Below are 13,357 nucleotides of genomic sequence, written 5' to 3' on the forward strand. Positions count from 1 at the left end.
GACTTGGTTAATCAAGAAATAATTAGATGGCAACAAGATTGAATCTTGAAAGCCTTATGAACATAAGAGGAAGGAAAGACTAAGGAGTTGAGGAGTTCCATTTTTGAATTTCATATACAGAATAAGAATAGGAGCCTGTGTAATGAGCCTTGAGTTTAGTACAGGAGGTGAAGTGAGCATTTAGGACAGTTAAGAAGAGAGAAACATTCAGAGACGCATAGAACAAGCATTATAAATGGAGAGAGAAGTTTCTAAGTAAAATAGTGGTGTAATATGAGAATTAATATTAGAGAATAAATTACCTGAAAAAAATTAACAACCACAAATCGAAGGCAAATGTTTAGAGCAGCATCATCAACTTTGATACAAATGACATGAAAAAAACACAATTTGACAAAGACAAAAATAAATTGTTTATAATGTGAAAAAAGTAACATTTAAATTCAGGATCAGATTCTGGCCAATAGCAATTAATCTTGACACAATTAGACTACAAAGCAAACCAGTTCAAATCAGAGGCAATAATATTGAGATGACAAGATCCCTTCCTCCAAAAATATAACTTTATCATATTTGAACAGTGGCAAGAAATCAGTACAACTCAATTGTACAGTATAAACTGGCCATCCTCAATGAGATATGAAAGTGTGAAAGGAACTTGACGAATCACCATTCTGATCATGAATAGCTTACCAGAGCCAACAGACACTGGCATTGTGAACACACCAATCCATAATCCAGAAAGTAAGCAAGCATGTTGCCAATGCTTTTTGGTGGGTGAAGGAAAGAATACCACATGGAAATGGAAAGGGTTTTTTTTAGTATTTTTATTCTCACATGCATAAGTTCCTTTTGTAACAAAACCTTTTGCACAGTGACAATCCTTCATTAGCTGTACAGTTGTTTCTAGATTGAAATACGACCATTGTACTGTATTCATAGTGGTCAAGAGATATCCATGCATATTACAATACTGCTGCATGTTTATGAAATAAAGTAGGTTAGAAGGCTGCAGTATCAGTTTCTGAAACCACAGAACTGTTTGTTAACAAACAAGGCTCTAGATGAATAATCAAAATGCAAAGTTCTGGGAGCAACTGAGGAAAATAAAAATGTTGTGAACAAAATATGTCATTTCCTGAAGCACCAATGAGGTTATAATAATTATCTAGCCTTTCATAACACAAGCAATGCTGTTGTATACTTTTTAGTTCTGTCATTAGAAATCGGTAAAACAAGCATGGGTTAAAGAAGTGCATAATAAAATTCAGTTACCATCTGATTTTCCTATACTGTGATTTTGTATGATTTCATAACAAGTGCTCTCAATCCTAATTTAAAATGTTCACTGTTTATTAGCTACACCAGTAAATAGTAGGAAAGAGATTTGGGATTTCTGGCTAGGGCTTGTCAATATTGTTCTAATTTAGGTTGGGTTCTTGCGCCTTCTCATTTTGATAAATAGTTGATCTAGTATTGGTTTTGATGCACTGTTTCAAGTGTTCTTTAGGCAAATTATGTCAGCTTCAAATTAAATCATAGCTTATGTACCAGGTAAAGTGCAAGTCTTTATATTCAGTTTCTTGCTTCATTTTCTTCTCTGATTATTACAAGGATAGATAAATGCTTCTTGAAAGATGGAGAATGGAAAATCCAAATTAGCCATGTCTCCAAGATACTTTCCACACAATAAGATGTATTTTGAAATGTTATACACCATTAGAGGCAAAAACGTTGCATCTGATATGGGAGTGCTTTTTATCTCTTTAATCATGTACTAGGCTATCTGGCCTCTAATGATTAGCAAGTGTTACTTTATAGGGTAAGCTCTAAACTAAAGTAAAACTTTCCTGGATTTCTCAATTTTTTCGATTTTGGGATTCCCCCTTGCCCGCACAGGGAGCACATAGCGCTTCTGGCCCACCCACGTAAAATGGCGCCGCGCCCCCGATCGGGGGCACTGATCGGAAGCGCACCTGTACGCGTTCACCCTTCAACTTCGCCCCCGATGGGGGGAAAATTCAGCCCTAAGGATCACAGAAAAGAAGCAGGTGGACTTTGGGGAAAACAGTGGCAGTTGGGATCTGGATGTATTGGGGAAGAGGGTCATGAATCTGAGTCATGAGCCCTCTGTTAGTGGTGTGTTGCTGGCATAGATGTCGTGGCAGGAGGATGCTGAAGAATGGCAATGGTGGGAGGGTGATCTTGTGTACAAGCACTGGAATGGTGTCAGGATAGAAGGGATTACTAGATGTCTAAACACAAAGAGGAGTACCCACAGGAAAAGGTATTGAGGAGCCTGCGAACGTTTTTATGGTGGAAGGAGGGGGCTGGAAGCAATGAAAGATGGCTGATGGGATTTGTAAAGAACGGATAAGGTGCTGAGCTTCAGGGCCACAAGAAAAGGGATGCCTTGGCGCACAAACACCTGTGGGGCCATTACAGAATGTCAAGTGGAGAGGTTACTGAGCACTGGAGAGTGGATGTGAGGTTCTGGGACAGTTGAGAGAGGCTTTTGAGTTTAAGGAATTGCGGTTGTTTTATTTTACTGGATGACCTTAGATCTGTGGATATAGCTGGGGGCAGGTCAGCAGAAATTAAACCCAACTTAGTAAACCCGTCATCTGATATGCAATTTACCTTTAAATAACTTAAACATGGTTCCATGCTTAGTGCCAAGAAAGTTGTTGTGGACACCCAATGTTCTCCTTCAGAATTGCATAACGTGTATGTTTTTTGGCTTTGACCTGGATAATGACTTTAAACCCTTTAATTGTTAACTGTGCTTTCGTTAAAAGTACAGTTTGTGCTTTAAAGATTTTTTAAAGATGGTTCCAGGTAATTTCAGGCTATAGCATTGATCTCCCTGGGTGGCAAAGAGGGGCAAGAAAAACACCAGGGGCAAGACCTTCTGGTCGGCGAACGGGGGCGGGGCCCTCTCACTGATGTGTAAAATGATGTGGGAGGATGTCGGGTGGAACTCCCGACGTCACCCCGCGTCATTTCCATTTTCAGGTTGGTGGGGGCGCAGCTGAGTCAGCTGCGCGCCTACCGACCTGTCAACGGCCTATTGAGGCCATTGAAAAACTAATTAAAGTCATTAATGGACCTGCCCGTCCAACCTTAAGGTTGGCGGGCAGGCCGAGAGCCCTGGCAGGCTTTGGAAAAAGCATGAAACCTCATCTATGGGCGGGATGAGGTTCTATGAGGGTATTTAAATTTTTATTAAAGGTTTCAATAAAAGTTATGGTCATGTCCCAACTCATGTGACAGTGTCACATGAGGGGACATGTCAAGGAAATTTTTTAATCATTTGTATTACAAATTTTAATTCTGCACCAATCTCCCAGAGGCAGCACTTAGCCTCAGGGAGATCAGTGCACTCTTTTGCGTGCATGTGTGAAAGAGCGCACTCCCAGCTGAGGGAATTCCCCCACCACCCCCCCTGCACAGGGAGCGCATAGCGCTTCCTGGCGGACGTCATGCTGGGCGGGTCTTAATTGGCCCGCCCACCTAAAATGTCAGTGCGCCCCCAATCATGGACGCCGATTGGAGGCACGCCCACTCCCACACTCCACCCCCCCCCCCCCCACCCCAGGACTTGGCAATGGTTGGAGGGGTGTGTGTGCGAGGGTGGTGCGGCAGGGACAGGAACAATGAGAGGAAGCAGAAAGAGGTAAAACCACCTATGGGCTATGGAGCTGGAAAGGCAGCAGGCAGAAGTGTTGGATGAAAGAAATTATTTTTACAGGTCTTGGCACAGCCTGCATTATGAAGGACAGCTCCATCTAACACTGAGATGGAGTTTGGAGAACTCAATCAAAGTACAAGTGTAAGTTTCAGAGTGAATAGGGACATAAGATTGAAATAATTTTTTTAAATGATCACAATAATTCAACTTTCTTTGGCATATTCCTTATTTTGCTTTTAACTGTTGAAATGTTCAACTGGAGGAAAAATTAGATGAGACCCAATTCACTCCACATTATTTCTTTCGTCACAATAAAATTGAATTTTACAGAAAGCCAATTAAAAAGAACAACTTGCCTTTTGTTAGCATTTTTCAGGATCACCGGACGTTCCCAAGCACTTTACAGCCAATGAAGTACTTTTTGAATTGCAATCACTGTTGTAAGGTAGGAAAGGTGTCCGCTAATTTATGCACATCAAGCTCCCACAGACAGCAGAGGGCCAGCACAGACATGAAGAGCGACCTACTTCTGTGCTGTAACTACTCTATGATTCGAGGAGACGGTAACAAATTTCCTCAGAAATAGCTACTAACATTTTTTTCCTACTTTTTTAACTCAATTTCCTTTCATATCTAATTATTTGTTTTGTTTTTTTCATAGGTAAAGCCAATTTTCAGAACATTAATAGGGTAAGCACAACAATAATGTTCCAATACTTTACCACTGGGATAAGTTGTAATTACTTGACAATGTGACAGTGTGTTTGAGAAAATTAAAAAAGCAATGCCACAGGAGGAATATTTTGTGAAGTTTTGCAGTAACCACACCTGAGAGCACTGCAGAGATCTGATTGGAAACAATACAAGCTATCTGAAGACAATTTATGTCAAGCTTATGGCCTTGTTGTATTTTAAAAGAACAGAAGTAAAATGTTTAAATCATTCATCAGCCCCAAGTGATAACTCTTGAAATTCCTAATTATCCAGAGTAACTGCAAGACACGAGGGAAGTTTCTATTCCTATGTAATGTCAACTGATAGGGATCCACTGGTTGCAATATTTCTTTTCAAACTGGCTGTGCATTTTTCCTTAATCCAACTTTGAAAATTGATTAGAAATGTATGACATATTCTTATTCAATGTTACGTTAAACTGCTTGATCTACGACTTCCCAGGTGTTGGACCAAAAGCATCAAAAACATTCTTTAAGGACTGAAGTATTCTCATGTACAAAAATAAGCATCTGCCACATGAAAATTAGGCCTGTATTTTCACCACAACGGAGAGACTCTCTATGTGGCAAAAGGCCCGGAAAAGGCCAAAATTTGTAAGTCCTGCCCCCAAATCCGGCATTTCCCATCTTCACAGGAGTGGGATTGGAGTTGGACTGGGGTTTGCACATGCACATGCGCAATTCACAGAGGCAGCCGGCCATTTAAATCACCAGCTACCTCCACAAAAATGGGATTTTGGAAGAACAGGGGTGTGGAATCCAGAATGTACAAAATAGAACAGGTAAGAGGAGGCCTGAACTTGATGGGTGAGTTTGGATAGTCAGGGTATTCCTTTGGAGAGGTAAGGTACCCCTTTGGATAGGGTCCTGGGACACCTTTAGGAAAGTAAGGCACCCTTTGGGATTGTTAAAAATGAATATGATTATGCACATTTTATGCACAAAATCATTGGAACTCTCAAAGAGCTGCCCAGCTGTCAAGGAACTGCCCAGCTGTTAGGGAACTATTAAGGAACTTTCTAGCTGGCAAGGAATTGTCCAGTTGTCAAAAAACTCTCGAGGAAATTTCCAGCTGTCATGAAGCAGTCCAGCTGCCAGGGAACTGTTAAGGAGCTGTCAGAGCTATCCAGGAAGTGTCAAAGCTGTCAAGGAACTGTCCCAGGTGACTAGGTGAGTTGGCATGGAGGGGGTATGGGCAAAGGGTGGTGGGTGTGGGGCATGAGTTGGCATAGGGGATACTATGGGTGTCATGGGGTGGCTAAAAGCGCAGTAAATTGGCATAGACAGTATGGGGGCCATTGTAGTGGGTGGAGTGGCACTAGGTTGACATAGGCAGAATAGGGACATTGGGTGGGTACAGAGGCACTAAGTTGGCATGGGGGTATGGGACCATGGGGGTTGGTTGGGGGGATGTGTTGGCATAGGTTGGAATGGATGGGGCACATAGAGTGTGTGGGGCTTGAGAGGGTGAGGGGTGACAGCTGGAGGAATGTTATTAGTTTTATTATCATCTTTTATTTATTTAAACACGGCGCTTGGGCACAGAGGCAGGCCTTGTGCCCAGCCTGCCTCCACACCTGGTAGCCTGAACATTCGTTCTGGGGTCACCCGCCCAACTTCTATTTCAGCCCGCCCCACCCCTGATCGAAAATCTGACCTGTGGGTGAACATTTTTAAAGGTTGGGTTCACCAAAGCAGGAAATCTCCCGACTCAGCGAACCTGACCCGGGGACAACAATCTGAACTTAAATCAGTTGGTGTAAAAAAAGCTATATCACATGACTGATAACCATTTTTAACTTCTTTAAAAATGCAAAATGAATTCAGTACAGCATTCTGCATGTAAAATATACATTTGAGACGACTACATGAAACGCAATCTATAATGCATGCCATATCAAATAATGTACAAAGTGGAACTTTTAAAATTCAAAATTGACATCAAATTTGTTCCCTCCTAATCTCTCCTGCACTGTTATCTTACCCCTTTACCTAGGTCTCAGAAAGGGAAAATACAACATAACAATAGCCTTTTAATATTTTTGTTATTTCCAATTACTGTGATCTGCAATTACAAATTATGCCAAATGCTTTCAGGCTTGTTTCCTTTTACTTCACCAGCTACTTAAATCATGATGCGCCCATCCCATGCAACATATCCCCTGCATAATTATTTTTTCAAAAGGAAATTTTTGGATTATAGATCTATCAATGAACGTAAGACAGTAATTCAATCTCAGGATTCTGCTAACTAAAACTGCTCAAGCTTTGCAGTCCATACTTTTTAAGAAGTTGCTCAGTTGAGTTGACCGATATCAGTGATGCTACACCTAATGCACTCATAGTCATTACCTATCAGCTACACACAGCTGAGTATTGTAAGAGAATTGAATTTGAAAACAAAAGAATTATGAAAAGCATTTTCTAAGCAAATCTAAATTTCAAAATGATTTTCTGTTGATTATGGTTCAAAGATGCTTTATTCTTTACTGTTAACACAATTGGCATTCCAGCAATTATAAATGTTTTAATCCCAAGGCATATTGTCTACCAACTTTAGCACTCATGAAGTGCAGGGATGCAGAATATTTAATATCTACACCCCATATCTGATGCCCATCAGCATTTCTTAGTTATTTAATTAAAACTGTTTTAAAAATTATCTGCCTGAATTTTGTCTGCATAAATCACTTATATTCTGATCTTTAGAATTTGTGTAAATATTGAAAATCACTTGACTTTTTGATTGTATTTGCACAACGTGTTACTAGATTCCGCATTTTTTAAGTTGTTGCAATCCCCTTAAGAGAACGATACCTTTAGAAAAAAATTTCAAACTTCCATTGAGTGACTGAAAGGAGCACACAATAAGATTTCAAATTTTAAGACTTTTACTGTAACAAGAAAAGTAGAAGGGACAGTGACTAAACATTATTTCAGTGGGCAATTTATACTCTAAATTATGGAAAAGATCTCCCATTTAACCTCTACAATGACCAACCGCACCACCCACCACCCCAACAGATTTTGTTCCTTAAGTGGACACTTCATTCTCCAGGAACCGGTCCAAAATTATTGTTGGTTCCTTTTTCCTTTTCTAGCTGGATAACTTCTACACCCCGAACTGACTTTCAAAGTGAAGAATGATTTGGAGATCCCTCCCTCCAGCAAATCGTCTAGCTTAATTTAAGTTGGCACAAACTTTAAAGCAAGGAGGAGGCATAGTGGTATTGTCACTGGGCTAGTAATCCAGAGACCCAGGGTAATGCCCTAAGTATCCGGGTTTGAATCCCACCATGGCAGATGCTGGCATTTGAATTCAATCAATAAAACTTTTGTAACATCTAAGAAGTATTTAGATGTCCACTTGCATTGCCATAGCCTCCAGGGCTATGGGCCAAGCGCTGGAAAATGGGATTAGTGTAGTCAGATCTTTGTTAACTGGTGTGGACACATTGGGCCGAATGGCTTCCTTCTGTGCTGTAAACGTCTATGAGCCTACGAGTAAAAATCTGGAATTAAAAGTCTAATGATGACCATGAAACCATTGTTGTAAAAACCCATCTGGTTCATTAATGCCCTTAAGGGAAGGAAATCTGTTGTCCTTACCTGGTCTAGCCGTCATGTGACTCCAGACCCACAGCAATGTGGTTCACTCCTAACTGCCCTCTGAAATGGCCTAGCAAGCCACTCAGATGTATCAAACCACTAGAAAGCCTATAAGAATGAATCCAGATGGACCACCGACATCAGCCAAGGCAGTGGAAATGACAATTCCAAACTCAACCCTGTTGACCCTGCGAAGTCCTCCTTAGTAACATCTGGCGGCTTGTGCCAAAATTGGGAGAGCTATCTCACAGACTAGTCAAGCAACAACCTGACATAGTCTTACTCACAAAATTATGCCTTACAGATAATGTCCCAGGCACCACCATCACCATCATTGGGTATAAACTGACCCATTGGCAGTACAGACCCAGCAGAGGTGGCTGGTACACAGTCAGGAAGGAGTTGCCCTGGGAGTCCTCATCATCGACTCTGGAATCCATGAAGTCTCATGGCATCAGGTCAAATGTTGGCAAGGAAACCTCCTGCTGATTATCACGTACCACACCCCCGCACCCACCACCACCACTCCCAGCCCCCCCCCCTCCCAACCCCCCAGCACCCCTCCCACCTCAGCTGAAGAATCAGTACTCCTCACTGTTGAACACCACTTAGAGGAAGCAGTGAGGGTGGCAAGGGCGCAGAATGTACTCTAGATGGAGGGCTTCAATGTCCATCACCAAGAGTGGCTCGGTAGCATCACTATAGACAAAACTGGCCGAGTACTAAATGACATAGCTGTAATACTGGGTCTGTGGCAGGTGGTGAGGGGACCAACGAGAGGGAAAAACATACTTGACCTCATCCTCATCAACCTGCCTGTCGCAGATGCACCTGACCATGACAATATCGGTAGGAGTGACCACCACACAACCCTGACTTCACATTGAGGGTAATCTCCATTGTGTTGTGTGGCACTACCACTGTGCCAAATGGGATAGATTTTGAACAGATCTAGCAACCCAAGACTGGGCAACCATTGCAGCGCTGTGGGCCATCAACAGCAGCAGAATTGTATACAACCACAATCTGTAACCTCATAGCCTGGCATATCCCTCACTCAACCATTACCATCAAGCTGGGGGATCAACCCTGGTTCAATGAAGAGTGCATGCCAAAAGCAGCGCCAGGCACACCTAAAAATGAGGTGTCAACCCGGTGAAGCTACAACAGAGGACTACTTGCCTGCCAAACAACCTAAGCAGCAAGCGATAAACAGAGTGAAGCGATACCACAACTAACAGATCAGATCTAAACTCTGCAGTCCTGCCACACCCAGTTGTGAATGGTGGTGGACAATTAAACAACTCACTAGGGGAGGAGGCTCCACAAATATCCGACCCTCAGTGATGGGGGAGTCCAGCACATCAATGCAAAAGATAAGGCTGAAGCATTTGCAACAATCTTCAGAAGTGCCAAGTGGACGATCCATCTCAGTCTCCTCGAGAGGTCCCCAGCATCACAGATGCCTGATGTCTTCATCAGGTGTCTTCAGCCAATTCGATGTCAAGAAACGGCTGAAGGCACTGGATATTACAAAAGCTGTGAGCCTCTGACAATATTCCAGCGATAGTACTGAAGACTTGTGATCCAGAACTAGTCAGGCCCCTAGCCAAGCTGTTCCAGAACAACTGCAACACTGACATCTGCCCAGAAGTGGGAACATTGCCCAGATATGTCCTGTACACAAAAAGCAGGACATTTACAACCTGGCCAATTACCGCCTGATCAGTCTACCCTTGATCATCAGTAAAGTGATAGAAGGGGTCATCAACAGTGCTATCAAGTGGCACCTGCTTTCAGACGGTCAATTTGGGTTCCGCCAGGGTCACTTAGCTCCTCACTTCATTACAGCCTTGGTTCAAACATGTACAAAAGAGTTGAAATCCAGAGGTGAGGTGAGAGTGACTGCCCTGACATCAAGGCAGCATTTAACTGAGTGTGGCATCAAGGAGCCATAGCAAAACTGGAGCCAATGGAAATTGGGGGGAAAATCTCCAATGGTTGGAGTCATCCCTAGCACAAAGGAAGATGGTTGTGCTTGTTGGAGGTCAATCATCTCAGTTGCAGGATATCACTGCAGGAGTTCCTCAGGGTAGTGTCCTCAGCCCAACCATCTTCAGCTGCTTCGTCAATGACCTTCCTTCCATCATAACTTCAGAAGTGGAGATGTTCGCTGATGATTGCACAATGTTCAGCACTACTTGCAACTCCTCAGATACTAAAGCAGTCCATGTTCAAATGCAGCAAGACCTGGATGATGTCCAGGTTTATGCTGACAAGTGGCAAGTAACATTTGTGCTACACAAGCTCCAGTCAATGACCATCTCCAACAAGAGAGAATCTAACTGTCGCCCCTTGACGTTCAATGGCATTACCATCGCTGAATCCCTCACTGTCAACATCCTGGGGGTGACTGTTGACCAGAAACTGAACTGCATTATCCATATAAACACTGTGGCTACAAGAGCAGGTCAGAGGCTAGGAATCCTGCAGCAAGTAACTCACCTCCTGACTCCCCAAAGCCTGTCTGCAATTTACAAGGCACAAGTCAGGAGTGTGATGGAATACTCTTCACTTACCTGGATGAGTGCAGCTTCAGCAACACTCAAGAAGCTTGACACCATCCAGGACAAAGGGGCCTGCTTGATTTGGCACCCCTTCCACAAACATTCACTCCCTCCACCACCAACGAACAGTGGCAGCAGTATGTACCATCTACGAGATGTACTGCAGGAACTCACCAAGGCTCCTGAGACAGCACCTTCCAAACTCGCGACCTCTACCATCTAGAAGGACAAGGACAGCAGACACATGGGAACGCCACCATCTGGAAGTTCCTCTCCAAGCCACACACCATCCTGACTTGGAAATATATCGCCGTTCCTGCACCGTCGCTGGGTCAAAATCTTTGAACTCCCTTCCTAAAAGCACTGTGGGTATACCTGTGGGTGTTCAAGAAAGCAGCTCACCACCACCTTCTCAAGACAATTAGGGACGAGCAATAAATGCTGGTCTGGCTAGTGATGCCCACATCCATGAATAAATAAAAAGGAAGTACTTAGTCTCTTCAATCCTAGTGTGAACTCTAACCCATATCCTGCCTGGTGAATAATAGAGACTTGTTGCCTCTATCTCTCTGCTCTTTCTCTCTGTCTCTCTCTCTCCGATTTTTACAGACTGACATTGTGTGTGAGGTTCAGTAATATTTAGGAAAATCCTACAACCTAATCCTACAGTGGCTTCCTATGGACTCATCCCCTCTCATGTTACCTCCATGGTAACATGAATCACATGGGCCTTGTATCCACATAGAAATGGTAATTAGTTATCCTCTAGACCCCCAACTTCATTCTATCTAGGAATTAAATAAACATTTTAAAGTATAACCATTTATAAAATCTGACATTCCTAATGCCTCCCATGGATTTGGAGACTAGCAGTCGATCCACCATCAGCACAGGTATTCTGGCCATTATTTGCAGGTGTGGATGTCTCGCACCTTCTTCCCAGTAAGACAACCTGAGCCCGTCTTCAACCTTTAACAACCAAGCCACCCAGGCTGTTTGTCAGCAGAATTAGAGCAGGTCACATGACCCTTTTCATTCCTCCATCTTACCTTAAATTAAAGGATTGTGCTGAAACACAACAATCTTATAAACCTTGTGCCTGTAACAAATTTATAACTTTTTCCATAAAATGGCTATAAATGGTTTAGTCCAAAGGAAGCCCAACACACTTGGGGACTGATTGATATACATAAGTATGTGTTTTTTGGCCATAGCAGTAATTGCTATGCTACAGGGCTTAATTGTTTGTTCAAGTTTCAGTACAACTAATGATTCCTTTGCAATAGTTCAGTTACTTTTAATTGTTACAAATGCTGAAAGTATATTGATTTTTATGGATAATACGCTATTCCTCTAATTTACTTAGTACCTGAACTCTAACATGCAAGCAGTGGTCTATGAATTAAACTCCCATGTAGAACAGCGGCTGGACCCTGGCAGTGACAACAGACTACTCTTGTTTGAATTGTGTAACATCATAAGAACAGGTAGGGTGTTACATTTGTAAAATCCTGCATATAGAAAATATCTAATTGCTTGATTATTCTTTTGTGAAACTAAGACTGTATATTTTGTTTTCATTTCCCTTTTTTCTTGTCCACTACTTGTCATGTACTTTCTCCAGCCAAGATGATGTGTTAGAGATCAATGCCTAGGCCCCCATCAATGCTGTTTGGAAGTGCCATTACAAGGTACCCAAAGGAACCCCAGTTCCATTAGTTCCAATAGCAATTGGAAAATTAAAGTTGTGATACCTGGATCTATGAAATAGCATAATCATGTCAACCTAGCTACTCTATAAAGTTATTTTTTTTAAAGTGGACAAAGGCTTTTCTCTGACTAGCCATGACTCATATCAGAGGAATTTCTAACCTTCAGAAACTGTCAGGGACCTCGTTACCTTTAAAGAGGCACTAATGCCCCTGTGACTGCAGAAAATCAAATTCCAAAGAAATGCACCAACCCCGTTTACACTTCTAAGGCAGAGCTGGCTAATGGAGACAGCATGTCTAGAAGGACGAAAGGGACCCTGACTCCCCCATTAAACACTTCAGGATTTCAGGCCTGGGAAAATACATCCTTTGCCCAACACCCAAGTGGAGTGGGAGATTTATGACATGACCTCCCCCATGTCGCTAGAACCTGTAATATTGCCGTGTGGAACTGAACCCAGGCAGTCTACCATTTTACCATCTAACAGGTAGCAGCAGAAAGAGCTCTGTCCAGGTAAAGTGCCTGGCCCTAATCTACATTGTGAACAACTGGAACATTGGGACTCCTGTATCTGTGCCTATAAGACTCATTCACCTCTACGTGCCTTCTTCCATTGGGAAAGTCATAGTTTCTGGGAAGACAGATCACCCTGCAACAGTTTCAGCCTGTTAACCTCTGGAGGAATACCCCATTGGACTTCTGATTCTGGACTCTAGACTCACGTGAAACCATAACTCTTAATTTTATAGTGGTTTTTGCCCTGTACCCCTTTCTTTCCCTATCCCTCTTTTATTGTATGTGTGCAAACACTGCAAAACCCCTTCCTGCATTTTGTGTGTGTGTAAAAATAAACCAACCTTATCTCGAGTTTGCTATGGGGTTATTAATAGAGGGTTGGATTGCTCCAAACTGAAGGGTTGGGGAGAACACGCCATCACTTATAAAGGGAGGAAATCAGAAATCAAAAAACACCTTTCTGTTTACAGATGGGCAGTGAGGGGAGAACTCAGAGCTGTTTAAATTAATCCCTCTCACCTCCAGGT

At 42.6% G+C, this 13,357-nt stretch overlaps 1 protein-coding gene across 1 annotated transcript in view; it reads left to right on the plus strand.

The window, feature by feature from the left end:
• The window catches only part of pde10a (phosphodiesterase 10A), a 484,537-nt gene that overhangs the window by 128,830 nt on the left and 342,350 nt on the right, over positions 1–13,357 (plus strand). The window contains exons 3-4 of the mRNA XM_078557603.1: positions 4,353–4,381; positions 11,968–12,088. Of these exons, the coding sequence (XP_078413729.1) occupies positions 4,353–4,381; positions 11,968–12,088 (150 nt within the window). The remainder of the gene's footprint in view (positions 1–4,352; positions 4,382–11,967; positions 12,089–13,357) is intronic.

This window comes from Cetorhinus maximus, chromosome 14 (assembly GCF_964194155.1).
Source record: "Cetorhinus maximus chromosome 14, sCetMax3.hap1.1, whole genome shotgun sequence".
NCBI classification, from domain to species: Eukaryota; Metazoa; Chordata; class Chondrichthyes; order Lamniformes; family Cetorhinidae; genus Cetorhinus; species Cetorhinus maximus.